Here is a 27,407-nt window from a genome sequence, read left to right on the forward strand (position 1 = left end):
TTGCAGGTCAGGTGCAATGTTAAAACTCCGCAATGGTGTCAGCCTTAGATGAGATGTAGCTTCCCAGGTAAAGGAAATGTTTCATGTTTGGGAGGATTTCTTTCTGATCTTAATGTAGGAATGGACCACAACTTGTATTATACTGCTGTGTTGAAATGTCTCTTCGGAAAGAGAAACAGTTTACATTTTAGAACTCAACATCACAGATGCTGCCAAACTTTGAGTATTTCCAGCATCTGCTATTTTTATTTCAGATTTCTAGTTTTCACTAATTTGTTTCTCTGTAGGTTTCAATTTATATTAACTAAAGTGTTGCTGTTGTACTTCTATTTTTAATACAAGCAAGAAGAAGACAGACAACTAATACAACCTGGTTCCTGAACTAGAGTAATCAGTTTCAGCTGTCCAAACCAAAAACAGTGCACACAGCTGGCCATATTAGACATTTGTGTATTTGTATCCCTCACTTCCTCCACCCTAACTTTAAATTTCATTCTTTCCCTTCCCACTTCAGTTCCATCCTCATCCGCAGTTAAACCTATTCCAACTATTACTAACTCAATTCAATATTTTGACTGTCTCTTCTGCTGATCATAGAACTAAAGAAGAATATCAAGGTATGTAACTTCTGGTCAACTCAACAACAAACTGATTATCTTAAAAATATCCTATGCAATGCATTCAGTTTCTGTGACATATTGTGTCTTAAGATAGTGTAGAAATAATTTGATTAATGACTTAATAAAACCATTTTTAATTTGTTAGAAAATTGGAAGTAGCAGCTATAAATTTTTCGACAAACATTCCGTTCAACAGAAATAGTCTTCTGCGCCTCATGCTGACATATGTACAAGTGGAACCGCAATGTTAGTTCCAATTGAATTCAAGAGGACTTTTTAAAAAATATATGTAATTAAGCTAGATCAAAAGGCATTAGTTTAAAGCTTTACATATATACAGATTGTAGCACTGTATTTACAAACAGCATATTCTTTCTCATTTACAGTTCTTTTATTTGTTTCTCTACAGCAATCAGATCATGGTTGACCAGACGGTGGATTAAAAAACGTCATCATGCTGCAATAGTGCTGCAACGAGCATGGAAAACCTGGAAAGTGAGTTAGAGTATTGAACTCAAAAATGCTACTGTGCCTAGTTTAAATGAATAATTTAATACAATTCATGGAAACATAGAAAATGGGAGCAGAAAGAATCCATTCAGCCCTCTGAGTCTGATTGGTCATTCAATATGATAATGGTTGTTCATCCAATTCAGAACCCTGTTCCTGCTTTATCCCCAGACCCTTTGATCCTTTTAGCACTAAGAACAACATCTAACTCCTTGAAAATATTCAATAAATTGGCCTCAACTGCTCTTTATGGCACTCTCAGGGTGAAGACATTTGTCCTTATCTCTGTCCTAAATGACGTATTCCATAACCTTAGACTATGATCCCTTGTTTTGGACATCCTGGTCATCAAGAACATTCTTCCTACATTTACCCTGTCTTGTCCTGTTAGAATTTAATAGGTTTCTAAGTGAACTTCCTTCGTTCTTTTAAACTCCAGTGAATATAATCCTGATCCAGTATCATACATCAAACAAAGAACAAAACATTTACAACCCAGGGACAGGCCCTTCGGCCCTCCAAGCCTGAGCTGATCCAAATCTACTGTCTAAACCTGTCACCCAATTCCTCAGCATCTATATTCCTCTGCTTCCCACCTACTCATGCATCTGTCCAGACACATCTTAAATGAATCTACTATGCCTGCCTCTACCACCTCTGCTGGCAACGCATTCCAGACATCCACCATCCTCTGTAAAGTACTTGCCGCTTGTATCTCCCTTAAACTTTTCACCTCTCACCTTGAAAGTGTGACCTCTCGTTATTAAATCCTTCACCCTGGGAAAAACCTTATCTCGATCTACCCTGTCTACGCCGTTCATGATTTTGTAAACCTTAAGCAGGTCCCCCCTCAATCACCTTTTTCTAATGAAAACAAACCTAACCTACTCAACCTCTCTTCATAGCTAGCACCTTCTATACCAGGCAACATCCGCGTAAACCTCTGCGCCCTCTCCAAAGCGTTCACATCCTTTTGGTAATGTGGTGACCAGAACTGTACACAGTATTCTAAATGCAGCCGAACCAATGTCTTGTACAATTTTAACATGACCTGCTAACTCTTATACTCAATATCCCGTCCAATGAAGCCAAGCATATCATATGCCTTCTTGATACTCTGTGCAGCAACTTTCAGAGTACAATGGACCTGCTCTCCCAGATCTCTCTGCTCATCAACTTTTCCCAAGGTTCTTTCGTTCATTTGTATAATTCGCTGTAGAATTAGACTTGCTGAAATGCATCACCTCACATTTGTCTGGATTGAAATTCATCTGCCACTTTCCACCCAACTCTCCAGTCTATCTATATTCTTCTGTATTCTTTGACAGTCCCTTATGTTTTCTGCTACTCCACCAATCTTTGTGTCATCTGCATACTTGCTGATCATACCAACAGTGCCCTCTTCCAGATCATTTATGTATAGCACAAACAACACTGACCCCTGTGGAATACCACTGGTCATCTTTCTCATTTCGAAAAACTCCCTTCAACTGCTACTACTCTATCTCCTGTTGCTCAACAAGTTCTTTATCCACCTAGCTAGGACACCCTGCACACCATTTGATTTAACTTTCTCTATTAGTTTATCATGGAGAACTTTACGAAAAGACTTACTAAAGTCAATGTATATGACATCAACAGCCCTTCTTTCATCTATCAGTTTGGTCACTTCCTCAAAGAACTCTATTAAGTTGGTACTGCACACAAAACCATGTTGCCTATCACTGATAAACTCATTTGTTTCTAAATTTAAATAGATTCTATCTCTCAGTACCTTCTCCACCTTTCCCACCACTGACGGATTCTTCCATATCCGCCACAAATTCACCTGCACCTTCACACACATCATTTACTGCATCTGCTGCACATGATGTGGCCTCCTCTATATTGGGGAGACAGGCCGCCTACTTGCGGAAAGTTTCAGGGAACACCTCTGGGACACCCGGACAAACCAACCCAACCACCCCGTGGCTCAACACTTCAACTCCCCCTCCCACTCCACCAAGGACATGCAGGTCCTTGGACTCCTCCATCGCAAGAGCATAGCAACACGACGGCTGGAGGAAGAGCGCCTCATCTTCCGCCTAGGAACCCTCCAACCACAAGGGATGAACCTAGATTTCTCCTGTTTCCTGATTTCCTCTCCCCCCATCTTGTCTCAGCCAAATCCCTCGAACTCAGCACCGCCTTCCTAACCTTTAATCTTCTTCCTGACCTCTCCATCCCCACCCCCACTCTGGCTTATCACCATCACCTTGACCCCCTTCCACCTATCGCATTTCCAACGCCCCTCCCCCAAGTCCCTCCTCCCTACCTTTTATCTTAGCCTGCTGGACACACTTTCCTCATTCCTGAAAAAGGGCTCATGCCCGAAACGTTGATGCTCCTGCTCCTAGGATGCTGCCTGACCTGCTGTGCTTTTCCAGCAACACATTTTTCAGTTCCCACCACTGGCATCAGGCTCACTGGTCTTTAGTTCCCAGAATATACGTACTATCCTTCTTGTACGGGGGGGACAACATGAACAACCCTCCAGTCCCCTGGCACTTCACCTGTGTTTAAAGACGCAACAAAGATATCTGTCAGGGCCCCAGCTATTTCCTGTCTCGCCTCCTTCAGCAACCTGGGATAGATCCCATCCGGTCCTGGGGATTTGTCTAGCCAACCCAACACATCTTCCCTACTTATGTCAATGTGATCTAGCCTAATCAAACTACTTTCTTTAATCTCAATATTCACCATATTCCTCTCCTCAGTGAACACTGATGCAAAGTAATCATTCAGAATCTCACCCATTCTCTCAGATTCGACACACAGCCTTCCTTCATTATCCTTCAGTGGACCAAACCTTTCTCTAGTTACCCGCTTGCTTCTTATATAAGAATAAAATGCTTTGAGATTCTCCTTAATTCTGTTCACCAACGCTCTTTCATGACCCCTTTTAGCCTGCTTGATTCCTCTGTTAAGACTGGTCCCAGGACTGAGCCTAGCAAACTTTTATTGCACTTCCTCCATAGTCAGAACATCCTTCTTTTTATTAGGAAACCAAAACTGCAAATACCAGTTCCGATATTCCTCCAGGGCCCATTCTGTTCTTAGCTGCCTGGACCTTATGTACGCTTCCCTTTTCCTCTTGGCTAGTCATACGATTTCTCCTGTCATCCATGGTTCACGAATCTTGCCTTTGCCTTCAACCGCACATGCTTATCCTGCCCTATCTTTAACCTATCTTTGAAAGCCTCCCACATATCAATTGTGGACTTCCCTTCAAATACCTGTATCCAATCCACATTTCACAGCTCCTGCCTAATTTTGATATAGTTGGCCTTGGCCTAGTTTATACTCTTCCCTTAGGACCACTGTCATCTTTGTGTACGAGTGTTCTAAAACTTACTGAATTGTGGTCACTGTTCCCAAAGAAATCCCCCACCACAACTTCTACCACCTATCCTGGCTAATTCCCCAAAACCAGGTCAATAGGGCCTCTTCTCTCATCAGACTATTGACATACTGCTCTAGAAGACTCCTGGACGCTTCTTACAAATTCTACCCCATCCAGACCTCTGACGCTAAGTGTATACCAGTCAATCTCCCATCACCACTACCCTATTGCCTCTACCTCTTTCCATAATCTGTTTACCGATTTGTTCTTCTACCTCATGCTCACTGTTGGGAGGCCTGTAATACAGCCCCAACAATGTAACTGCACCCTTATTTCTCAGCTCCACCCATAATGCCTCACTACCTCCATAGTGTCCTCCTTTAGCGCAGCCGTAATATTATCTCTAACCATCAATGCAACTGCACCCCCCCCACCACCTCCCCAACCTTTACTTCCCTCCGTGCATCAGTCTTAGCATCCCAGGACTGAGCTCAGCAAACCTTTATTGCACTTCCTCCATAGTCAGAACATCCTTCTTTTTATTAGGAAACCAAAACTGCAAACAATATCCCACGTATGGTTTCAGCAAGGCCCCGTAAAATTGGAGCAAGACATCCCTGCTCCTGTGTTCAAATCTTCTCACTGTGGAGGCCAATATACCACTTGCCACCTTCTCTGCCTGTATACCTGTATGCTGATTTTCAGCAACTGGTATACAAGGACATCCAGGTCTCATTGCACCTCCCCCTTTCCCAATCTATCTCCATTCAGATAATATCTTGCCTCTCTGTTTTTGCTACCAAAATGGATTATTGACATCTATCCACATTATACTTCACCCACCAGGCATTTGCCCACTCATTCAACTTGTCTAAATCACATTGAAGCATCTCTGCATCCTCCTCACAGCTCATCCTCCCACCCAACATTGTGTCATCTGCAAACCAAAAGGTATTGTATTTAGTTTCCTCATCAAAATCATTTGTATATCTTGTGAAAAGCTGGGGCCCAAGCACGGATGTCTGTAGTATCCCAGTAATTGTTGTCTGGCCATGTCAGTACATTAGCCACTGCATTCCAATGCACTTTAATTTTACATGCTCATCTCTTATAATTCAGTAACTATTGACTGAAATTGTGTTACTGCACTGAATAGCTAAACCTTATCAGATTTAAAAATTTGCAGACATTTTCTAAATCTAGTTTCTTAATCTAGAAGTATTGCATTACAGTTGCAGATATTGGATGAATCTTTTCTAAAAAGAACCATTCAAATTTTGGAATATTCTTATATTGGTACAGATTATATGGAAGTTTAAAAATTTTAGTAATTAGATTTGGATATATTGAACAAAGATTTTTTTTAAAAGTCTTTAATTTTATAGAATTTATTACATCTTTTAGCTTCTCATGGGTTTTCACATTTGCTGATTTCTTCTCTCTAAAGTCACTTTATAGAATCATAGAATCCCTACAGTGTGGAAATAGGCCATTCGGCCCAACAAGTCCACACTGACCCTCTGAAGAGTAACCCACCCAGACCCATTCCCTGACCCTACTACTCTACATTTGCCCCTAACGAATGCACCTAGCCTTTTCATCCTTGAACACTATGGGTAATTTAACATGGCCAATTCACCTAACCTGCACAACTTTGGATTGTGGGAGGAAACCGGAACACCCAGAGGAAATCCATGCAGAAACGGGGAGAATATGCAAACTCCACGCACACAGTCGCCCAAGGCTGGAATCGAACCTGGGTCCTTGGTGCTGTGAGACAGCACTAAACCTGTTCGGTTAAAGCAGCAATTGATTTATTCCATGGAAGATCCCATTCATGATATACAAACTTAATGAGCACTTAATCTACTTGTGGGTTGTTGGCTCGGACATATTGAGAACTTTGCTTTCTTTTTGTCTACATTAGAACAACGAATCCATTACAAAAGTGACCCTTAGTTATAAAATGTGTTGCAATGCCCTGAGAACATTATGATATATAAATACACTATTGTCCTTTTGCTTTTTATGGAGTCATTTAACCTTTTCCATTCACTAAAGATTTTAAAGTCCATTCAGAAAGACAGCATCTTCCCTACAGTACTACATTGCAATGATGATTTATATTTCATACTATGATCTGGAAGTAGGTCAATCCTGTATCCTCTCTGACTCGAGTGTATTATCAAATGAACTAAGTGGGCACTTAAATTCAAATATTCAACTAATCCATGCTTTTTAATTGCAAACATCTTCAGATTAAAATGGAAGTCTTGGCAGCAAAGGAATTGGATGATACAACAGATTTTGAAGAAATGGAATATGTGCCGGATTCTCCTATTTGCTCACCTTCATATCAGTCAAAATATGAACCACCGAACAAGCTTTTCCAAGGTATTCAATTCAGAGATGTAACATTACATGCCTGGCCGCTGGGTCTGATCCTTTCGTCTGCTTACATTACTGGAATGACTCCATCCATATCTGAAGCACTTAAAGCCTTTACTCGATTGGCTGCCTTGAAGGTGAAATGGAGAAGCAACTATAAGGTGGAACATAATCAGTTTGATCAGGGTATTGCTTCTATTAGAGCATTACCTGAGGTAAGGATTTTTTATATAAATTATATTTGTATCCATCTTAAACATTAGTGACACTCAATACAGAGTGTGCATTGATGATTTTGTGTAATTGTAACTAAATTTTGTTATTTTTCCAGGTGCAAGTAAAGTTTCATTGCAGACGCTCGCCATTGCTTTTTGCTGATATTTATCCTGAACACACACACTGCACAATCATTGGCTTTAACCAGATTTTATTGGAAAAAAGGGAAGATTAATTTTATTTAGATGTCATGTCCTTGTAATCTTTTCTAATAGAAGTTTGTTACCACAGGTATCTTGGGAGACCTTACTGAATTGCATTGATTAGATTAGATTAGATTAGACTTACAGTGTGGAAACAGGCCCTTCGGCCCAACAAGTCCACACCGACCCGCCGAAGCGAAACCCACCCATACCCCTACATTTACCCCTTACCTAACACTACGGGCAATTTAGCATGGCCAATTCACCTGACCCGCACATCTTTGGACTGTGGGAGGAAACCGGAGCACCCGGAGGAAACCCACGCAGACACGGGGAGAACGTGCAAACTCCACACAGTCAGTCACCTGAGTCGGGAATTGAACCCGGGTCTCAGGTGCTGTGAGGCAGCAGTGCTAACCACTGTGCCACCGTGCCGCCCACGAATTGAATGATTTATTGTCACTTTAGTTTTACAGTGAATAACAGTAGTGAAAAGTTTCAATTTCAATCTCTCATGCTGATTGAAGCCACAGCTAGAAATTTGGATCAAAGTTTTATTAGATTAGTCCCTGATCAACATTACTAAGGGACCAAATCAGGTTTGGGATAAACTGCATTTATAATTCAAAAAGATATTAAGACAAGCTAGCATAAATACCAAACCTATCACCAAAAATTGATTTTGCACCTATTGAACAAAATTCACATAATCTTTTAAGTTTTATTGAACCTTTATTGTTCAGCAAAATGACATTTTAAAGAAAGCAATACCAGAACAGTGCATTATGGCAACTGCCCAGAGGATCTCAACCTGAGACAGAGATTAGCAATGTTCTGCCTGTTACACCACACTAAATCTTCTGTGTTTATTCTACCTTTCTGATCAGAAAAACTCAATCGAAAATTCATTGCTATTCCAATATATGGAAAAATCCAAGTTATAATTAAGTGCCTTACCTCACGACATTTGAATTGAACAAAATCTTACAATGCATATGAATTCATTGGAGCACTATTTTTTTAATTCAAAGATTTCTTGAAATTGGAGGAATGTAAAGCATTTTATTTTTCTAAATGTGACATGTCTTGTCTCTTGTCTGACTCTTGTCTTGGGAAACTTTGACTGTTTTGCTTTACTAATACCACAACTGTGTTTTTGTTTATGATTCGAGTGATGACATTCTTTGGGACCAAACCAAGAAAACCTACTTTACTGACTTAATGCTGGTTACTGATTGTATAATTACACTGAAAATTTCAAATGCCTCTTACATAGCACTGAGACTCTTGGGTTTTTGAGTAGAATTGGCTGTCTTGTCTTGATAAATCTCTAAAGACACATCAGACACTAAAGTTGTCACATGCTATATTAAGTTTAGATTACTATCTTTCCAACTTGCTAAGCGATTCATATTTGTGGTTTAAAAAAAATAGGGTGTAGCTTCTCCACATTTTGTCATCAATATTGCTTTGCCTCAGCCAGCTGCAATCCCTATTTAAGCAGGGTATGGATAATTGAATGTAGGTTTATATCAAGAACAAAAACACTTTTATTGGCGGCAAGTGGTGTTTAGTTTAAGGAAATGGATTGAAATGCGAAGAAAAACATGATGAACGTCAAGCACCTACGTTCTCTCACAAAATAACCATACTTTTTAAAAAGTATGTTTACCTTTGCTTCCACTTCCTGCCACTTGTTGCCATTTCCTGATGGTCATATCTGAAACTCCTAAGAATTGAACAGCGTTTTAAAATCAAACCAGTCACTTTTTTCTGGACAGTCCCAACTGAGGTCAGGAATGCACTATATTAAGAGTACTCGGTTCTGCACCCCTCCAGACTGCTGCTATGTTCTGTATCACTGGGGTGCTAGAGTATATTTCTTTGTTGAAACTACATCTAAGGACTAACTGATTTTTCATATCAATTCATCCTAACACTCATTCATGGAAGTAACTTAAATTGTGTTATGACTTTGAATGTCAGACGAGGGGTGCAGATTTTTTAACTGGACAATAAAATTGCACTAAGTAGTAACCTTTGGGTTGATAAATGAAAATGTTTAGATTTAAAAATATTTTGCCAAATTGGCATCTTTTGTTTTTTTAAAAAAGTCCATGTTACTGAACTCTCCTTTCCTGATGAAAAGAACTGCTACATTCCTGTCCTCCTGAACAGTAGTAATAATTTTTATTTCTTGAGCAGGGTGATCTCAAGCAGGAGTTTCTTTTTCCATTCTGTAATTGCTTCAAATCAGGGGTCGTTACTAAACAAAAATATGGGATGATGTAATATTCTTTTCAAAATAACACTAGTGATAAAAGAATGATGTATTTATGTGTTAACTATATATTCAATTAAAGTAAATTGTATACAGATGTGAAGCTGATCTACGTAACAATAAACATATATCCTTAAACAAGTTGATATTCATTCTTTTCAACCAGGTAAGGGAAAGCTTTTAGACATCGTGCTTAGCTCTTTGTGCATTTTTTTAGGAGTGGTAATCGCACTTTTTCGCAGTTATATTATTTGTAAACACTTTGATCCTCAAATTGACATCTATCCTTCCAATTCTGTACAGTTTTATGTAGCAAAACCTGAATGTGTAAAATGAAGCTTAACTGTTTTCAAAGAATAACTCATAACTGCAACACCAGTTTCTTCATCAGTACTTCTAATTTCTAGGAACTGCTGGTGAATTCAGCACTCATGAATTTGAAGTCAATCATATTAGACAGATCTGATTTTTCTCTAGATTCAACTAGTGATTACAATTTATGCAAGCTCTTGTCACAAAATTACATCTCCCATAGAACAGCACTTTTAAAATGACACCAAAAGAGACAGCTTCCTTTCAAGACATCAGCATCCAATCACAGGAGCACTTCCTCCTAAAGCCACAGCACATTCCTGCAGAAGATCTTCAGGATCTATTATTTATTTTAAGAAAAACGGCCAGAGCACATGGGTCTTGACTCTGGCCCAGAGATAGGGATACCACCATTGTGCATCAAGAGCCCTCTTGCTGAGGACCTTAATGTTCTTACCTTCCTTGACAGTATCTCCCAAACCCACGATCTCCACACTTTACAACAAGGGCAGCAGACATGTCAAAAGCATCCTGCAGGTTCCCCAAGTCACCCACTGTTGTGAAATAGAATAATTACAATCTCAAGTCTTGTAATTTCCCTCCACAAAACATTATGGGTGAACATACACAACATGCACTGTGACATTTCAAAGCAGCTCACTAGACCAAGGGCAATTAGGATTGGGCAATAAGTATTGATCTTGCTAGGGATGGCCATGTACTGTGACTTTTTTTTTAAAAAACTAATGTTTTTCAAAATAAATTCAGTGATCTGAATACTTTTTTAATCATTCACAGGATGTGGATGTCACTGCGTAGGCCAGGATTTATTCAGACTTGCCCACATTGCTGGGGGTCTGGAATCCTATGAAGTCTAGATTCTGTAAGCACAGGTTTTCTTCCCTAAAAGGACATTAATGAACCAGATGGGTTTTTCCAACAATTGACAAATGGAATTCACGGTCATCATTAGATTCTTAATTTCAGATTTTTATTGGATTCAAATTCCACTATCTGCAGTGGCAGGATTTGAACCCAGGTCCCCAATACAGCACTGGGATCTTTGGATTAACAGCTTAGCGATAATACCACAAAGCCATCACCTTCCCCCAAATAGCCCAGTACAAGTCATTCTGCTCTAACATGCATTTCGTTAACACAATTCACAAATTGGAGACACTTTATATAGCACGAACTTGTAAAGTAGGTATTGATTATAACCCTTCTTTTTAATAGTGCTGCTATTACGCAAGTTTTTTTATAATGCGATTGCACAAGAATGGAACTCCTGTGTTCTAGCAGAACAGACTGTAGTTCAAAATCTCAAGCATAGGAAGACTGTACTGTTCAAACAGTGATTCATTCATTATTACAAGCTAGTTAATAACTCACAAATCAGTGTACAAAGCAAGCAAATATGGCAAGGTTTTTTTAGTACTTTCAAGACAATGTAACAGAATTACATAGAAAAACAGGATTTATTAGAACTGGGGTAAACTGATTTTTTTTGTGGTATAGGTGACATGCAGATGGTATTTCACTTATTTTTAAATTATAGGGACATAAGCTCAGAAACCAAATCAGACAAAAACTATGAGCTCAGGTAGAAATAAAAGTGAAATGGAGCAACAGATTCTTAGTGTACAATGAATTGAAAAAATTGAATTGTTATTTTATTTGGTAATGGCATAGAAAAACAAGCCTATTTATTTCAGGTCATTGGCTAGGTACCAGTATTGGATTGTTTGTTTTTCTGAACAGCTTAAGAAAAATATTTTAATAAAACACTGCAAAATAATACATCAAAGTACTGGCATCAAAGCCCAGTCACTGAACACCCAAGATGTTTATTTTTCAATCCAGTGGAAAAACCTAATTAAAATCAGAATAGCTATATATCTTACAAAGTAATTACAAAAGTATTTATTCAAAGGTTGGAGAATTTATACTAGGAGACAGCAGTTTCATTTTCTTTCTCTGGGGGTTCAACTATTTGTAAGCACTGATCTGCAAATTCCACGAAAATTGGTTCCTGCATAGCTGTCTTCATGATGCTTTCTTTATCCTCCGCCTTGTCCACTGTCAACAGCAACTGTTTAAGGTGTGGGTTGCAAAGTAGACCCTTCAACTTCTCTGATCCTGCTGTTGGAATGACAGAAATTGAATGAATCGGAATGCAAGAACTTATTGAAACAAAACATCTTAAAACCTCAGGCCACTCCAGCAGGAACATTCCAGAGACTGTGGTTGGCAGTGTGAAAGGTGTTTCAGAAACATTTGCCCTGGTACCACGGGTAAAAAAAAGCAATGCTGTATTACCTCACAAGGTGGTTTTCAGAGATCCGGCAAGGACTAAGGCTGCTTCCAAACATACAATTAGTTTAGAGAGGTAATTGATCTATGATCTGGGAACAGTGTTGGCTGGAGTCCACTGACCATTACAAGGAGTCAATTATTTTTCCCTGGTGGAGAGCAATAGTTCAGGATTGCCTATTGATTTTTTGGGACTATTATTTCAGAGCTCCTTTCTCATTCTTAAAAAAATCTGTATATTAACAGATGCAATTGCTCAGCTAACATTACTGTCTGTACCTTTGTTGACATATAGGATATTTGGATTCATGCTGAAACAGAATTAGAGGAATTCAACAATATCCTCAATTGATTATCAAATTTCCCTTAAACTTAGAGCCACAATACACAAGGAAAGCATTAATTTCTTACTAAAATCAGTATTTTATAGTGGCACAAAACAGGCATAAGTATGTTTTCCCCCCAAAATTAAATGACAATTCTACATCAAAAAAAGTCATGACTTTAAACATACCTGAAGCAGACTTATGCCAATGTGCTTCTATATCTTGAAGGGAAAGAACTTTTAAAAGATATATATAGTGAAGTAATGACAAACGTTCAACAGCTGTTGGTTCATGGCAGGTCCAGTAATCAGTAACTAATGCTAGGTCAAAGGGGAGACCAAACCTATGATTTCTGATTTACAAGTACTTCTCCACAAGGCCACCACACCATAAAAAAAAATTAGGATATCTGGTTGGCATGGATGAGTTGGACCAAATGATCTGTTTCTGTGCTATTCTCTTATGTCTCTGTACCACAAATGCAGAGGGGTGATGTGAGCAACCACTACTGGCAGAAAAAGCCTACTACACCTGGTATTCTCAGACAGTTTCCCGCCTAAACAGTAATCAGGCCTGAGTCCTCTTAGCTTCCGAAATCGGGCATTTTCAGACTAGTATTGCTGTAAGCCAACATGCTTCTATAGCATAATGCTAGAATATTTTAACGAGGTAATTGCAACCTAGTTACTGCATCTCAGTGCTCAATTCTCAGATTTAATTGATGCGGTGTTCATTACAATAGCATCCACTGCATTTTTCCCCTAATTGTAGTTCCTAAGCATTGGAACCTTAAGCTAGAGAGTCCACTTTTTTTTGGGAGGGCAGTCATCCTCTATATCAAACTTTTCCAGCTTCCAGTTCACTTAGCAATCCCTTGTTGATGGATTTAAAGTTTACTCCCTGCTCTGAAACTTCCTTCCATTCACGTCTTGCAGCCTCTCCCCAGCCCAGAGCCTTTTTGAAGCAGACTTCATCCAGCTCCCCACCTTTGTAGCTGCCTCCTCCTTCCCCTGACAGATAAAATCTACCTCCATCACCTCCCTCTCCACCAAAAGACTAGCGCACAGTTTACAGCTTCCTCACTGCCACAAATGCCTAACTGCTTATTGCTCCTTTCCAACTCGTCAATTTTGCTTATGGACCACTTTTCTTGGATTGTTGCCCTGTAACTGAAGGTTACTCAAGTGTTTTGGGGGCAAATTTGCCCACCATCTGTGTATTTTGAGCCCTGGCCACTACAAATACTGTTACACAATAAGCAGTGCAAATTAATATTTCCCTTTAACCCAAGGGAGAATGGTACCATCATGCTGCATTAAGGCAGAGGTAGTGAATTTGTATTAACACCACTGAATCAGTAATCCACAGGTCAAGACTAATACTTGTATTCTGACACAGATTCAAAACCCATCTGGTAGAGTTTAAATGCGACTGTTACATCTGGAATATACAAATTGTCTCAGTAAAGGTGCCATGAAACTATAGTTGTGAAAACCTATCTGGTTCACAATATCCTTCAGGCAAGCTGCCAGTGTTAAATTGCTGTATATCTGGAGTCAGCATAGGATTGAATCTTAACTACTATCTGCAATGGTTTAGCAAGTCACTCGTTTTAAGGGCAATTAACAGTTAGTAACGTTCAAATCCAATGCAAGAATAAAAAGGAGTCAATTTGTAGTCAAACCCATTTCAAATGATTGTTGTGCAAGAATTAAATTATGTGAAACTCAAGTGCATAAACACCAAATATTAAATCAACTACTTCTAATCACTATTTCCCCAACTACAAATATTAGAAAAACAGTTTTTGTTTTCACAGTCAGTTTTTTTTTCTTTTGTCTACATACCCAGTCGTCTCAGTTTCTCTAGTGGTACACGATCAGATTCTTCACCATCATCCAAGATTTCGTCTGTGCCGGAGTAGTGTCCTACTAACATAAAAGGTTTTTAACAGATCTCAACTGACAGAGTTGAAAGGTAGCTCCTGAATTATGAGTGATTACAGAGAACCTGAAAAATGGTTAATGTCTCCAGAAACATTGACTTTAAGCACCTGGAGTTTTAAGTACAGTAGTGCCTTGACTTACAAACTTAATCCATTCCAGGACCCGGTTCACGAACTGAATCAATTTTTCCCATTGTTCGGATAGCGTAAGAATGCTTGGACGTAGCAACGAACGCTGTTCACAACGCACGCAACAAAGACCAACTGAATGAGATCACTCAGGGCCCAAGAGCTTTTGCGTTCCACAAGTGCATAGCAAAGCAGAACAATGAAACCACGTGGTCGTACATGGGCTTTTTGCGTTCATACCTTAAATTTCGTTCGTACGTACGTTGAAGCAAAAATTTACGTACAATCCTTTTCGTAAACTGATTTGTTCATGAACGAGGTCGTTTGCATATCGAGGCGCTACTGTATAACTGAAGTCTAGAAAATGCTTAAAACACAACATAGATGGTATTTTAAGGGGAGAGATTGATTGATATTTTGTGTATATGAAATTTTAATCCATTTCACCACCTTTGAATGCTGCCTATCAATGTTTCCTTGTCCTCTCCTGTGTGCATTTTGAGACGGTGGTGGTGAGCTGCCTTCTTGAACCTCCACAGCCCATTTGGTGCAGGTAAACCTACAATATTGTTAGGATGGGAGTTCCATGGGTAGTGTTGTACAACAGAGAGACCTAGGGATTTAGGTACATAATTCTTTGAAATTTTCATCACAAGTAGATAGGGTAGTTAAGGTGGCGTTAGATTTGTCTTCATTGCTCAGAAATTTGAGTCGTCGTCAGGATGTCGTGTTGAGGTTGTACAGGACATTGAGGCCTCTTCTGAAGTATTCTGTGCAGTTCTGGTTCCCTGCTATAGGACGGATATTAAAAACTGGAGAAGGTTCAGAAAATATTTACCAGAATGTTGCCAGGAATGGAAGATTGAAGTTATGAATATAGGCTGGATCTTTTTCCACTGCAGGATAGGTGGTTTAGAGGTGACTTTACAGAGAATTATAATATCATGAAGGACATAGATGAGCTGAAAAGCCAAGGTCTCTGCCCCAAGGTGGGAAAGTTCAAAACTAAAGGTGCATATTTTAATGGTGAGGAGAAAGATTTTTAAAAAATAGCAATTTAAAAAAAAAATACAAAGAAAGAACTACGAAGGGAAGTGGTGGGTGCAGGTACAATTAAAACATTTTAAAAACATTTGGATAAGTACATGATTAGAAAATGTTTGGAGGGATATGGGCCAAATGCAGGTAGGTGAGACAATAATTTGGGAACATGTTTGGTGTAGACTAGTTGGACCAAATGGTCTGTTTCCATGCTACATTGCTTGACTATGAATATTTTCATCCAGCCCCGTTGTTCATTAGAACTTTAGCAAAAGAACAAAGTTTGTGAATCAGACAAAAAAGTGTGCAGCTCAGAACAGAGAATATTGCAGGTAAAGAGATTTGTGTTTAACACAGTCGATCGAGAAAATCCTCTCCATTGGCTGTTTTTTATTGCAAGTACCATATATTTGCATTAGCATGGTATAGCTGCAGTAAAACTCATTCAATAGAACTTGTGTTCATGGCTCAAAATATTTTGAAAAACACAAACTCAAACATTTCAAGTCTTGTACATACTTTTTTAATTACTATAGTCAACAGCATATCTTACCATTGCTATCTTGCTGTATAGGTTCCTTTAATGCTGGGGAAAACTCTGAACCAGACTCCTGGGGTTTACAATCATCTGCTAAAATAAAGTGTTCATTTTAGTTATTTTACAGTAAGTACATGCTAAAAAGCTTTGATCCAACTGTTAGAACTCGTCCATGCCAACCAGATATCCCAAATAAACCTGGTCCCATTTTCCAGCATTTCCCCATATCTCTCTAAACCCATCCAGGTGCCTTTTAAATGCTGTAATTGTACTAGCCTCCACCACTTGCTCTGGCAGCTCATTCCATACATACATGACCCTCTGCGTGAAAAAGTTGCCCCTTTAGGTCCATTTTAAATCTTTCCCCTCTAAACCTGTACTGTCTAGTTTTGGACTCCCCATGCCAGGGAAAAGACCTTGGCTATTTACCATACCCATGCCCCTCATGACTTCATAAACCTCTAATGTCACCTCTCTGCCTCTGATGCTCCAGGGAAAAAGCCTCTCCCTTTAGCTCAAACCCTCCAACTCTGGCAACATCCTTGAAAACCTTTTCTGAATCTTTTCAAGTTTCACAACATCCTTACCATAGTTGGGAGACTAGATTATATGCGGTATTCCAAAAGTGGCCTAACCAACGTCCTGTATAGCTACAACATGCCCTCCCAACTCCTGTACTCAGTGCACTGGCCAATAAAGGCAAACATACGAAACGCCTTCTTCATTATTCTGTCTACCTATGCAGACCTGCCTACGCCTATGGAGAATAAGGTTGAAGCCATTTGGGTGGAAATTAGAATTTCAAAAGAAAAAGGCACTAATAGATCCAGTCTATATGCCACCAAATAATAACATCACATTGGGGCGGGCAATATTGGTCAGAGTATGGAGTACAGGAGTTGGGAGGTCATGTTGCGACTGTACAGGGCATTGGTTAGGCCACTGTTGGAATATTGCATGCAATTCTGGTCTCCTTCCTATCACAAAGATGTTGTGAAATTTGAAAGGGTTCAGAAAGGATTTACAAGGATGATTAGATTAGATTAGATTACTTACAGTGTGGAAACAGGCCCTTCGGCCCAACAAGTCCACACCGACCCGCCGATGCGCAACCCACCCATACCCCTATATTTACCCCTTACCTAACACTACGGGCAATTTAGCATGGCCAATTCACCTGACCCGCACATCTTTGGACTGTGGGAGGAATCCGGAGCACCCGGAGGAAACCCATGCAGACACGGGGAGAATGTGCAAACTCCACACAGTCAGTCGCCTGAGTCGGGAATTGAACCCGGGTCTCAGGCGCTGTGAGACAGCAGTGCTAACCACTGTTGCCAGAGTTGGAGGATTTGAGCTATAGGGAGAGACTGAATGGTCTAGGGCTGTTTTCCCTAGAGGATTGGAGGCTGAGGGGTGACCTTATAGAGCTTTATAAAATAATGAGGGGCATGAATAGGATAAATAGACAAAGTCTTTTCCCTGGGGTGGGAGAGTCCAGAACTAGAGGGCATAGGTTTAGGGCGAGAGGGGCAAGATATAAAAGAGACCGAAGGGGGAAACCTTTTCACTCAGGGTGGTACATGTATGGAATGAGCTGCCAGAGGAAGTGATGGAGGCTGGTACAATTGCAACATTTAAAAGACATCTGGATGGGTATATGAATAAGAATGGTTTGGAGGGATATGGGCCGGGTGCTGGCAGTGGGACTAGATTAGGTCGGGATATCTGGTTGGCATGGTTGGATTGAAGAGTCTGTTTCCGTGCTCTAAATCTCTACGCCTATGACTCTAAATAACTAATGCCTGTAAAAATGGTATGGCAATTATCATGGGGGATTTTAATCTATATGTCAATTGGTCGAAACAGCTCAGTCAGGGTAGCCTTGAAGAGGAGTTCATTGAGTGTATCCGCGATAGCTTTCTTGAACAGTATGTAATGGAACCTATGAGGGAGCAAGCTATCCTAGATCTGGTCCTTTGTAATGAGACTCTCTTGGAAGGAGTGATCACAATATAGTTGAATTTAGAATACAGATGGAAAGTGTGAAGATAAAATCCAATACCAGGGGCCCATGCTTAAACAAGGGAGACTACAATAGAATGAGGGAGGACCTGGCTAAAGCAGACTGGAAACAAAGTTTATGATGGGACAGTTGACGAGCAGTGGAGGTCTTTCAAAGCAATTTTTCAAAGTGCTCAGTAAAAGTATATTCCACTGAAAAGGAAGGACTGTAAGAAAAGGGATAATCTGCCACAGGAGTCTTAAGGAAATAAGGGAGGCTATCAAATTGAAAAAGGCATACAAAGTGGCCAAGATCAGCAGGAAACTAGAAGATTGGGAAATATTTAAAAGCCAACAGAAAGCTATAAAAAGAGCTGTAAAGGAGTTAGGTCAAACATGAGAAAAATCTAGCACAGAATATAAAGACAGATAGCAAACGTTTTTATAAATAAATAAAACAAAAATAAAGAGTGGCTAAAATAAATGTTAGTCTTTTAGAGAATGAGAAAGGGCACTTAGTCATGGGATATGATGAAACAGCTGAGGCATTGAACAGGTATTTTATGTTGGTCTTCACAGTAGAGACACTAATAACATGCCAGTAATTGACAAAGAGGTGACGGTAGGTGAGGACCTGGAAACAATCATTACTATGGAAGAGGTAGTATTGGACAAGCTAATGGAGCTAAGGATAGACAAAGTCTCCTGGCCCTGATGGATTGCATCCTAGGGTACTAAAATAGATGGCAGGAGAAATAGCAAGTGCGCTTGTAATTTTTCTAAATTTACTGGGCTCTGGGGCAGTTCCAGCAGATTGGAAAACGGTAAATGTGATGCCACTGTTTAAAAAGGGAGGTAGGCAAAAGATGGGGAATTATAGACCGGTTAGCTTAATTTCTGTAGTGGCGAAGATGCTTTGAGTCTATTATCAAAGAAGAAACAGCAAGGCAGCTAGATAGAAATTGTCCTGTTGTGCAGACAGCATGGGTTCATGAAGGGCAGACCTTGCATAACTAATCTTTTGTAATTCTATGAAGACATTACGAGCACAGTGGACAATGGGGACCCAGTAGATGTAATGTACTTAGATTTCCAAAGGCCTTAAGCAAGAGGCTGCTGCATAAGATAAAGATGCATGGAGTTACATGTAAATTATTATCATGGATAGAGGATTGGTTAACTAACAGGAAGCAAAGAGTGGGGATAAACAAGTGATATTCCTGTGGGCAATCAGTCACTAGTGATGTGCCTCAGATCAGTGTTGGGACCACAATTATTCACAATTTATATGGATGATTTGGAGTTGGGGACCACGTGTAGCGTATTACACTTTGCAGATGACATTAAGACGAGAGGACTGTTAAACTTTGCAGAGAAACATAGGTACTTTGAGTAGGCAAAGGTCTGACAGATGTAATATAATGTTAATAAATGTGAAGTCATCCATTTTGGTGGGAGTAACAGTTAAAAAGGATTATTACTTGAATGGTAAAAAGTTGCAACATGCTGCTGTGCAGGGGGCCCTGGGTGTCCTTGTGCATAGAAGCACAGAAGGTTGGTCTGCAAACAGAACAGATAATTAGGAAAGCAAATGGGATTTTGTCCTTCATTACTAAAGGGATTGAGTTTAAAAAACAGGGAGGTTATGTTGCAGCTGTACAGGGTGCAGGTGAGGCCACACCTGGAGTAATGTGTGCAGTTTTAGTCTCCTTACTTGAGAAAGGATGTACTGGCATTACAGGTGATGCAGAGGGGGTTCACTAGATTGATTCCAGATTTGAGGGGGTTGGCAACTGAGGAGAGACTGAGTAGACTGGGATTATATTCATTAGAATTTAGAAGAATGAGGGAGGGATCATATAGAAACATTTAAAATTATGAACAGAATAGATAAGATAAATGTAGAGAGGATGAAACTCAGACGAAAGGACATAGCCTCAAAATTCAGGCAAGCAGATTTAGGACTGAATTGAGAAGGAACTTCTTCACCCAGAAGGTTGTGAATCTATGGAATTCCCTACCCAGTGAAGTAGTTAGCATTAGTTCTATCACTGTTCAAAATAAAATCTACTTTAGCTTTAAAAACAATGATGGAATTAAGGGTTATGGTGAGAGGGTGGGTAAGTGGAGCTGAGACCAAGGAAAGATCAACAATGATCTTATTGAATGGTACAGCAGGTTCAATTAGCCAGATAGGAAAAAGTGAGGACTGCAGATGCTGGAGATCAGAGCTGAAAATGTGTTTCTGGAAAAGTGCAGGTCAGGCAGCATCCAAGGAGCAGGAGGATCGACGTTTCGGGCATGAGCCCTTCTTCAGGAATGGCAAATTACAAGTTACACCTGTAAACTTATCCACTAGTGTATCTATCTTGTTAGGTTATCCCCAAGTATTCTTCCAATGTCATTACACTATGTCCAAACTTAAAATGGCCATAAAACATTGAAACAATTGAGACCCAAGGTAATACAAAATCCACACCAGGATATTTGAATTAATTGAATTACTATTTAAGCACACTAAAGTCAATGTGTTCAGAAGTTCCAAACGGAGAAGCTGTGCTGTGTAAGAATGCATTAATCCAGAAAGTACAAGGGCAGGAAAGTAGATGTGAGGAATATCGGATCAGCCATGAATCATGACCATGACCATCAACCATGATCCTACTGAAAGGTGGAGCAGGCTCAAATCACTTACTGCTGTTCCTATTTCTATTCATTATGCTTTTATGGTGTAAAAGTCAGATAAAAATCACCAAGTACACAGACTTGTCAGACATTAAGATTTCACACTAAAAAGAACAACTAGTGTAATTTGAACAATAATATCTTTCAAAAGGTCAAGGCTCCAAACAATAATATAGTCTGGACACAGGACATCTAAATGCAGATTTTAATTTGGCCTTGCAATTTGCTGTACTGTACATGGACACTGCATGCTTTACTCTTACAAATGAAGGAGACATAATATCTCAATTTAAAATCAGAACAAAGCGAGACAAAGAATGTTAATAAATTAAAGATGAAAGCCTTCTATTCATGACCTAGTTTTAATGATGATGCAGAGGTGTCGGTATTGGATTGGAGTGGACAAGATCAGAAGTCACATGATACCAGGTTATAGTCCAACAAGTTTATTTGAAATCACAAGCTTTTGGAGCACTCCTCCTTCGTCAGGGAACCTGGTGTCTTGTGACTTTTAACCTTCTTTTAATAACACAGGCCCTAGATAACAATTGGCATTTCTGGAATTCTTCACTACACCTGTGGACATCCAACCTGATGGCTACTGGATATCATTTCCATCCCCCACCCACCTAAGGGAAGCACTAATCTTAGAGGTTTACAATCTACTCTTCAAACACAAGGGCTGATGTTATACTAGCAGCTTTGGAAATTTGAATATTTCACAACAACGACTCATCAAATAATTTCAGCCTCACCTCCAAAACCAAAATACACAGATACTGGATGTCTGAAATTCCATATTGTATGACCCTACAAATTAAGAACAGACATTTCTGTAAAAAGTTCAGTTAATTCGGAGAAGGATATAGAAGCTGTAGAAGGTAGGAAAATAGATGGTGACACCTTGAAAAATGTCCACATTACAGAGAAGGTCCTGGATGTCTTGAAATACAAAGGTGGATAAATCCCTAAAGACCTAATTAGGTGTACCCTAGAATTCTGTGGAAGCTAGGGAAGTGATTGCTGGGCCCCTTGTTGAGTTATTTATATCATAAATAGTCACAGGTAAGGTGCTGGAAGACTGGAGGTTGGCTAACGTGGTGCCACTATTTAAGGAAAGGTGGTAAGGACAAGCCAAGGAACTATAAACTAGTGAGTCTGACGTCAGTGGTGGGCAAGTTGTTGGAGGAAATCCTGAGGGACAGGATTTACATGTATTTAGAAAGGCAAGGACTGATTAGGGATAGTCAACATGGCTTTGTGCGTGGGAGGTCATGTTTCACAAACTTGATTTTTTTTTAACTTCAAAAAAACTCAGAGGATTGATTAGGGCAGAGTGGTGAATGTGATCTATATGGACTTCAGTAAGGCGTTCGACAAGGTTCCCCATGGGAAACTCATGAGTAAGGTTAGATCTGGGCGGCACAGTGGTTAGCACTGCTGCCTCACAGTGCCAGAGATCCGGGTTCAATTCCAGCCTCAGGCGACTGTGTGGAGTTTGCACGTTCTCCCCGTGTCTGTGTGGGTTTCCTCCGGGTGCTTCGGTTTCCTCCCACAGTCCAAAAATGTGCAGGTTCGGTGAATTGGCCATGCTAAATTGCCCACAGTGTTAGGTGAAGGGTTAGAGGAATGGGTCGGGGTGGATTGCGGTTCAGTGTGGACTTGTTGGGCTGAAGGGCCTGTTTCCACATTAAGTAATCTAAATCTAAGTAATCTAATCTTATCTAAAAATCTCATGGAATACAGGGAGAACTAGCCACTTGAATACAGAACTGACTCAAAAGGTAGAAGACAGAGGGTGTTGGTGGAAGGTTGTTTTTCAGGCTGGAAGCCTGTGACCAGTGGAGTGCGACAAGGATCAGTGCTGGGTGCACTTATAAATGATTTGGATGGGAGCATAGGGAGGTATAGTTAGTAAGTTTGCATATGATACCAGAATTGGAGGTGTAGTGGACAGCGAAGGAGGTTACCTCAAAGTACAATGGGATCTGGATTAGATTGGCCAATGGGCTGAGGAGTGACAGATGGAGTTTAATTTATGTAATTGTGAGGTGCTGCATTTTCAAAAAGCAAATCAGAGCAGGACTTATACACCGAATGGCAAGGTCCTGAGGCTTGTTGCTGATCAAAGAGACCTTGGACTACAGATTCATAGCTCCTTAAAAGTAGAGTCACAGGTAGATAGGCTAGTGAGAAGGCATTTGGTATGTTTTCTTTCATTGGTCAGAGCATTGAGTATAGGAGTTGGGAAGTCGTGCTGACACTGCACAGGACAGTGGTTAGGCCACTTTTGGAATATTGTGCACAATTCTGATCTCCTTTCTATCAGAAGGATGTTGTGAAAACTGAAATGGTTCAGAAAAGATTTACAAAGATGTTGCCAGGGTTGGAAGATTTGAACTATATGGAGAGGATGAATAGGCTGGGGTTGACTTTAGAGGTTTATAAAATCATGAGGGGCCCAGATAGGGAAATAAACAATGTCTTTTCCCTGGGGTGAGGGGAGTCCAGAACAAGAGGGCATAGGTTTAGGGTGAAAGGGGAAGATATAAAAGGGACCAAAGAGGCAACTTTTTCCACACAGAGTTGTGTGTATGAAATGTGCTCCAGATGAAGTGTTGGAGGCTGGTACAATTGCAACATTTAAAAGGCATCTGGATGGGTATATGAATAGGATGGGTTTTGAGGGATAAGGACCAACTACAGGTAAAAGGGACTAGATTAGTATATCTGGTTGACATGGACGAGTTGGACCGAAGTAACTACTGAGAACAGAACCAGTTAATATTTCAGGTTGAAAAAAGGCCATTGACTTAACTTTTTTTTTCCATATATACTGTTTGACAGTGTAGTTTGCCCAATAACTTTGTTTTACTTAGTTTAAAGAACATTTTTAGGTAATCAAACAACAATTCATACCTTTGTGTTTCTTGTAGCATCCAACAGAACAACTGAAAATAAATAAAAAACAGTATTACAATTACAACAATACTTATTACGTGGTTGTAAGCATCTAGGTTGTTAGGACTGCAAGTGCTGGAGATCAGTCAAGAGTGTGGTGCTGGAAAAGCCTGGCAGGTCAAGCAACATCCTAGGAGGAGAGTTGACGTTTCAGAAATAAGCCCTTCATCAGGTTGTAAGCATCACCATTGTTCACTTCAAAAATCTGTTGCTGGTTGCTGCCCATTATTCTATATTCAATGTTCCTTCAAGTTTTCTTTTTGTGGTTGTGCACAAGGCCCACACAGTAAGATTTACACTGCACAGCCACAGAACCTCACAGGAACATTGGATCCAAAGTTATACAACAGTTTGTAAAACTTAAGCCCATGACAATAACAGGACACTAGTAGCATCAGTGAAAACAATAGCCTAAGAACAGGAACTATAGTGGTGGTGAGCTGAAAATGTGTTGCTGGAAAAGCACAGCAGGTCAGGCAGCATCCCAGGAACAGGAGAATCGACGTTTCAGGCATGAGCCTTCTTCAGGAATGAGTGAGGCTTGGTGGTCAAGGTGAGACTTGTTTCTCAAGCCAGAGGGAAGTAACCAGTGATGGTCCCCAGGTGTTGGTGTCAATCCCCTGCACATTTTAAAAATAATGTTTGATCCCTTAGACTTTGATATACATGACAAATTCTGCACTTTGTACAAGTTTCCAACGTTGTAAATAATGGGAAGGAGAATAGCAGATTGCAGGAGGTAATGAACTGACAATAACTAATTGTTTCAACTGCAAGAAATGTAAAATCGATACAGTACTGAAAACAATATGAGGCTGCAGGGGGACACAGAGGAAAGTCCCTGATCAGGGACCCAGCTATTTGACCACTGAGACCATCACAGCGAGGCCCAGGCCACATGGGCTGTAGGTTTCTCTCCTCAGCGAGTACCTCCACATGGCCCGGCCCGGCCCGGGAGGGGAGGGGGCTGTACGCCAGCCACAGGAGCAGGCCACAGGGCAGCCGCGGGCTCGAGTTGTAAACAACACCGGGCAGTACTCACTAACGCAGGCCGCAGCGCGGACACCGATATTTCGGCGGCACCTCCTCACACACTCGGCACGTCACCATCCTGCTCTTCAACAGCAAACCCCGGCACCAGTTACACCCCCACCCCCAGGAGAGCCCGCATTCGCCCCGGCACGGCCCTCTAGCCCCACCCCTTATAATCCCACCCCATTCCCTCGAACCCCACCCCCCATTTCTTCTAACCCCAACCCCAACCCCCATTCCCTCTAGCCCCACCCCCTCTAATCCCACCCCATTCCCTCTAATCCCACCCCATTCTCTCTAACCCCACCCCCCTCTAATCCCACCCCCCTCTAATCCTACCCCATTCCTTCTAATCCCACCCCATTCCCTCTAACCCCACCCCCTCTAATCCCACCCCATTCCCTCTAACCCCACTCCCTCACTCTAACCCCACCCCCTCTAACCCCACCCCATTCCCTCTAACCCCAAACCCCATTCCCTCTAACCCCACTCCATCTAACACTACCCCAACCCCATTCCCTCTAACCCAACACCCTCTAACACGACCCCAACCCCATTCCCTCTAACCCAACACCCTCTAACACGACCCCAACCCCCATTCCCTCTAACCCAATCCCTATTCCCTCTAACCCAACCCCACCCTCATCCCCATCCCCAACCCCAACCCCATTCCGTCTAACTCCACCCCAATCCCCATTCCCTCTAACCCAACCCCAAACCCCATTCCTTCTCACCCCATCCCAACCCCATTCCCTCTAAACCCCACCCCATTCCTGCTAACCCCACCCCAACCTCATCACCTGTAACCCCACCCCATTCCCTCTAACCCCACCCCAGTCCCATCACCTGTAACCTCACCCACCTCCAACCCCAACCCCAACCTCAAACCCAACCCCATCACCTCTAATTCTACCCCCCGTAACCCTAACTCCATCCTCCTCTAACCCCACCCCCTCTAATACCCCACTCGCAACCCCATCCCTTTAACTCCACCCCCAACTCTTTCAGCCCTACCTCTCCCACATCCACCCTCTAACTCCACCCCTGTCCCAACCCTCTCTAATACAGTACACCCCCTGTCCCCACCCACTCTAACTCCACTCCTCTCTATCTCCACCCCTGACCCCATCCCTCCCCTCCCTAATCCACCCTCTAACTCCATCCATGGACACACCCCTCTCTAACCCCACACCTAACTCCACCCCCTCTCATTCAACCGCCTGACCCACCCTCTCCAACCCAACCCCACTTCTCTCTAATCGTCCCCTGACCCCACCCCCTCTAACCTCACCCTCTCTAACAACCTCCTGACCAAGACCCTCTCTAACTCTACCCTCTGACCACACCCCTCTCTCATCCATTCCCTTACCCCACTACCTCTAACTCCACCCTGAACCACTTCTAACCCTGCCCTTGACCCCCCCTTCTAACACCATCCCAACACACCCCATCTAACCCCACCCCGTCTACACCCCTACTCCCACCCCTCTCTAACTCTCCCCCCCACTTGCCCCTCTCTAACTCCACCCCAGACCCCTCCCCTCCCCTCCCTGACTCTTCCCCTTGACGTACATGTCTAGCTTCTCTTTGACCCAACCCTTCTGACTTCTCCTCACTCGGATCCTCCACACTCTCTAAACTTGCCCCTTGACCCTTCTATGATATCACACCTCTCTGACCTCACCTTCTCTGACATTATTGCCTCCCAGACCTACTCCTCTAACGATCCCCTCTTGTCCCTGTGGAGTGCTATTTGACTCAATGATTTACTATCTATATGAATAACTTTAAAGAAGGGACAGAGGGTAATGTATCCACATTTTCTGGCAATACAAATATAGGTAGGTGGGTATGGGGACATCAGAAATCTAAGAAGGGATATGGATAGGTTAGGGGCACATTACTGCAGATATTGGAATTTGAACTGAAAAAACGCTGGAGGTCACAGTGGGTCGGGCAGGCAGCAAGCTAACATTTTGAGTCTAAATACTCTTCATCATAGCTTTGATAAAGAGTCATCTAGACTCGAAATGTTAGCTTGCTTTCTCTGATATGGTTAGGTTGTTTAGATTAGATTAGATTCCCTACAATGTGAAAACAGGCCCTTCTGCCCAACAAGTCTACACCGACCCTCCAAAGCATTACCCACCCAGACCCAATTCCCTGTGACTAATGTACTTAACACTATGGGCAATTTAGCATGGCCAGTCCACCTAACCTGCACATCTTTGGAATGTGGGAGGAAACCAGAGCATCCAGAGGAAACCCACGCAGACACGGGGAGAATGTGCAAACTCCATATAGATAATTGCCCAGGCTGGAATCGAACCTGGGACCCTGGTGCTGTGAGGCAGCAGTGCTAACCACTGAGCCACCCCCAAAAGTTCATGTTTGTTATTAGACTCTTACTGAGTTCAAATGCCATGGTTGGATTCAAGCCCAGGTCCCCAGAACTTTACCCAGGTCTCTGCGTTAACAATCCAGCAATAATACCACTAGGCCATTGCCTCTCATTAGATGT

At 41.4% G+C, this 27,407-nt stretch overlaps 2 protein-coding genes across 5 annotated transcripts in view; one reads left to right on the forward strand and one right to left on the reverse strand.

Annotated features, from left to right (window-relative positions):
• LOC132830460 (unconventional myosin-XIX) overlaps positions 1-7,581 on the forward strand; it is a 63,838-nt gene extending 56,257 nt beyond the window's left edge. The window contains exons 22-24 of the mRNA XM_060848191.1: positions 1,030-1,115; positions 6,771-7,115; positions 7,232-7,581. Coding sequence (XP_060704174.1) covers positions 1,030-1,115; positions 6,771-7,115; positions 7,232-7,351 — 551 coding nt within the window. The 3' untranslated portion in view covers positions 7,352-7,581. The remainder of the gene's footprint in view (positions 1-1,029; positions 1,116-6,770; positions 7,116-7,231) is intronic.
• A 450-nt stretch (positions 7,582-8,031) lies between these two features.
• znhit3 (zinc finger, HIT-type containing 3) lies at positions 8,032-25,029 on the reverse strand. 4 transcript variants are annotated; one of them, XM_060848229.1, is made up of 5 exons: positions 24,897-25,029; positions 23,813-23,844; positions 16,220-16,294; positions 14,399-14,482; positions 8,032-12,054 (listed from the first exon to the last, which is right to left on the reverse strand). In XM_060848229.1, exons 1-5 carry the CDS (start codon positions 24,962-24,964, stop codon positions 11,861-11,863), a joined length of 453 nt encoding a protein of 150 aa, XP_060704212.1. In that variant the 5' UTR covers positions 24,965-25,029; the 3' UTR covers positions 8,032-11,860. The 4 variants fall into 4 exon arrangements, with proteins under 4 accessions (XP_060704212.1, XP_060704211.1, XP_060704213.1 ...); XM_060848228.1 differs by having other exon boundaries at positions 14,399-14,479; positions 16,220-16,297; XM_060848230.1 differs by having other exon boundaries at positions 8,032-12,051; positions 16,220-16,297.
• Positions 25,030-27,407: the final 2,378 nt, after the last annotated feature.

The sequence above is a fragment of the Hemiscyllium ocellatum genome, chromosome 31 (genome assembly GCF_020745735.1).
Source record: "Hemiscyllium ocellatum isolate sHemOce1 chromosome 31, sHemOce1.pat.X.cur, whole genome shotgun sequence".
In the NCBI taxonomy this organism is placed as follows: domain Eukaryota; kingdom Metazoa; phylum Chordata; class Chondrichthyes; order Orectolobiformes; family Hemiscylliidae; genus Hemiscyllium; species Hemiscyllium ocellatum.

Bases quoted from the DNA above. Each gene is read 5' to 3' on its own strand.
- znhit3 (XM_060848227.1), bottom strand. From the start codon at position 24,964: ATGGTGACGTGCCGAGTGTGTGAGGAGGTGCCGCCGAAATATCGGTGT. The intron at 23,845-24,896 runs GTGAGTACTGCC...ATTTATTTTCAG, and splicing joins CCGCGCTGCGGCCTGCGTTA to TTGTTCTGTTGGATGCTACA. The intron at 14,483-16,219 runs GTAAGATATGCT...CTTTTATGTTAG, and splicing joins TATACAGCAAGATAGCAATG to TAGGACACTACTCCGGCACA.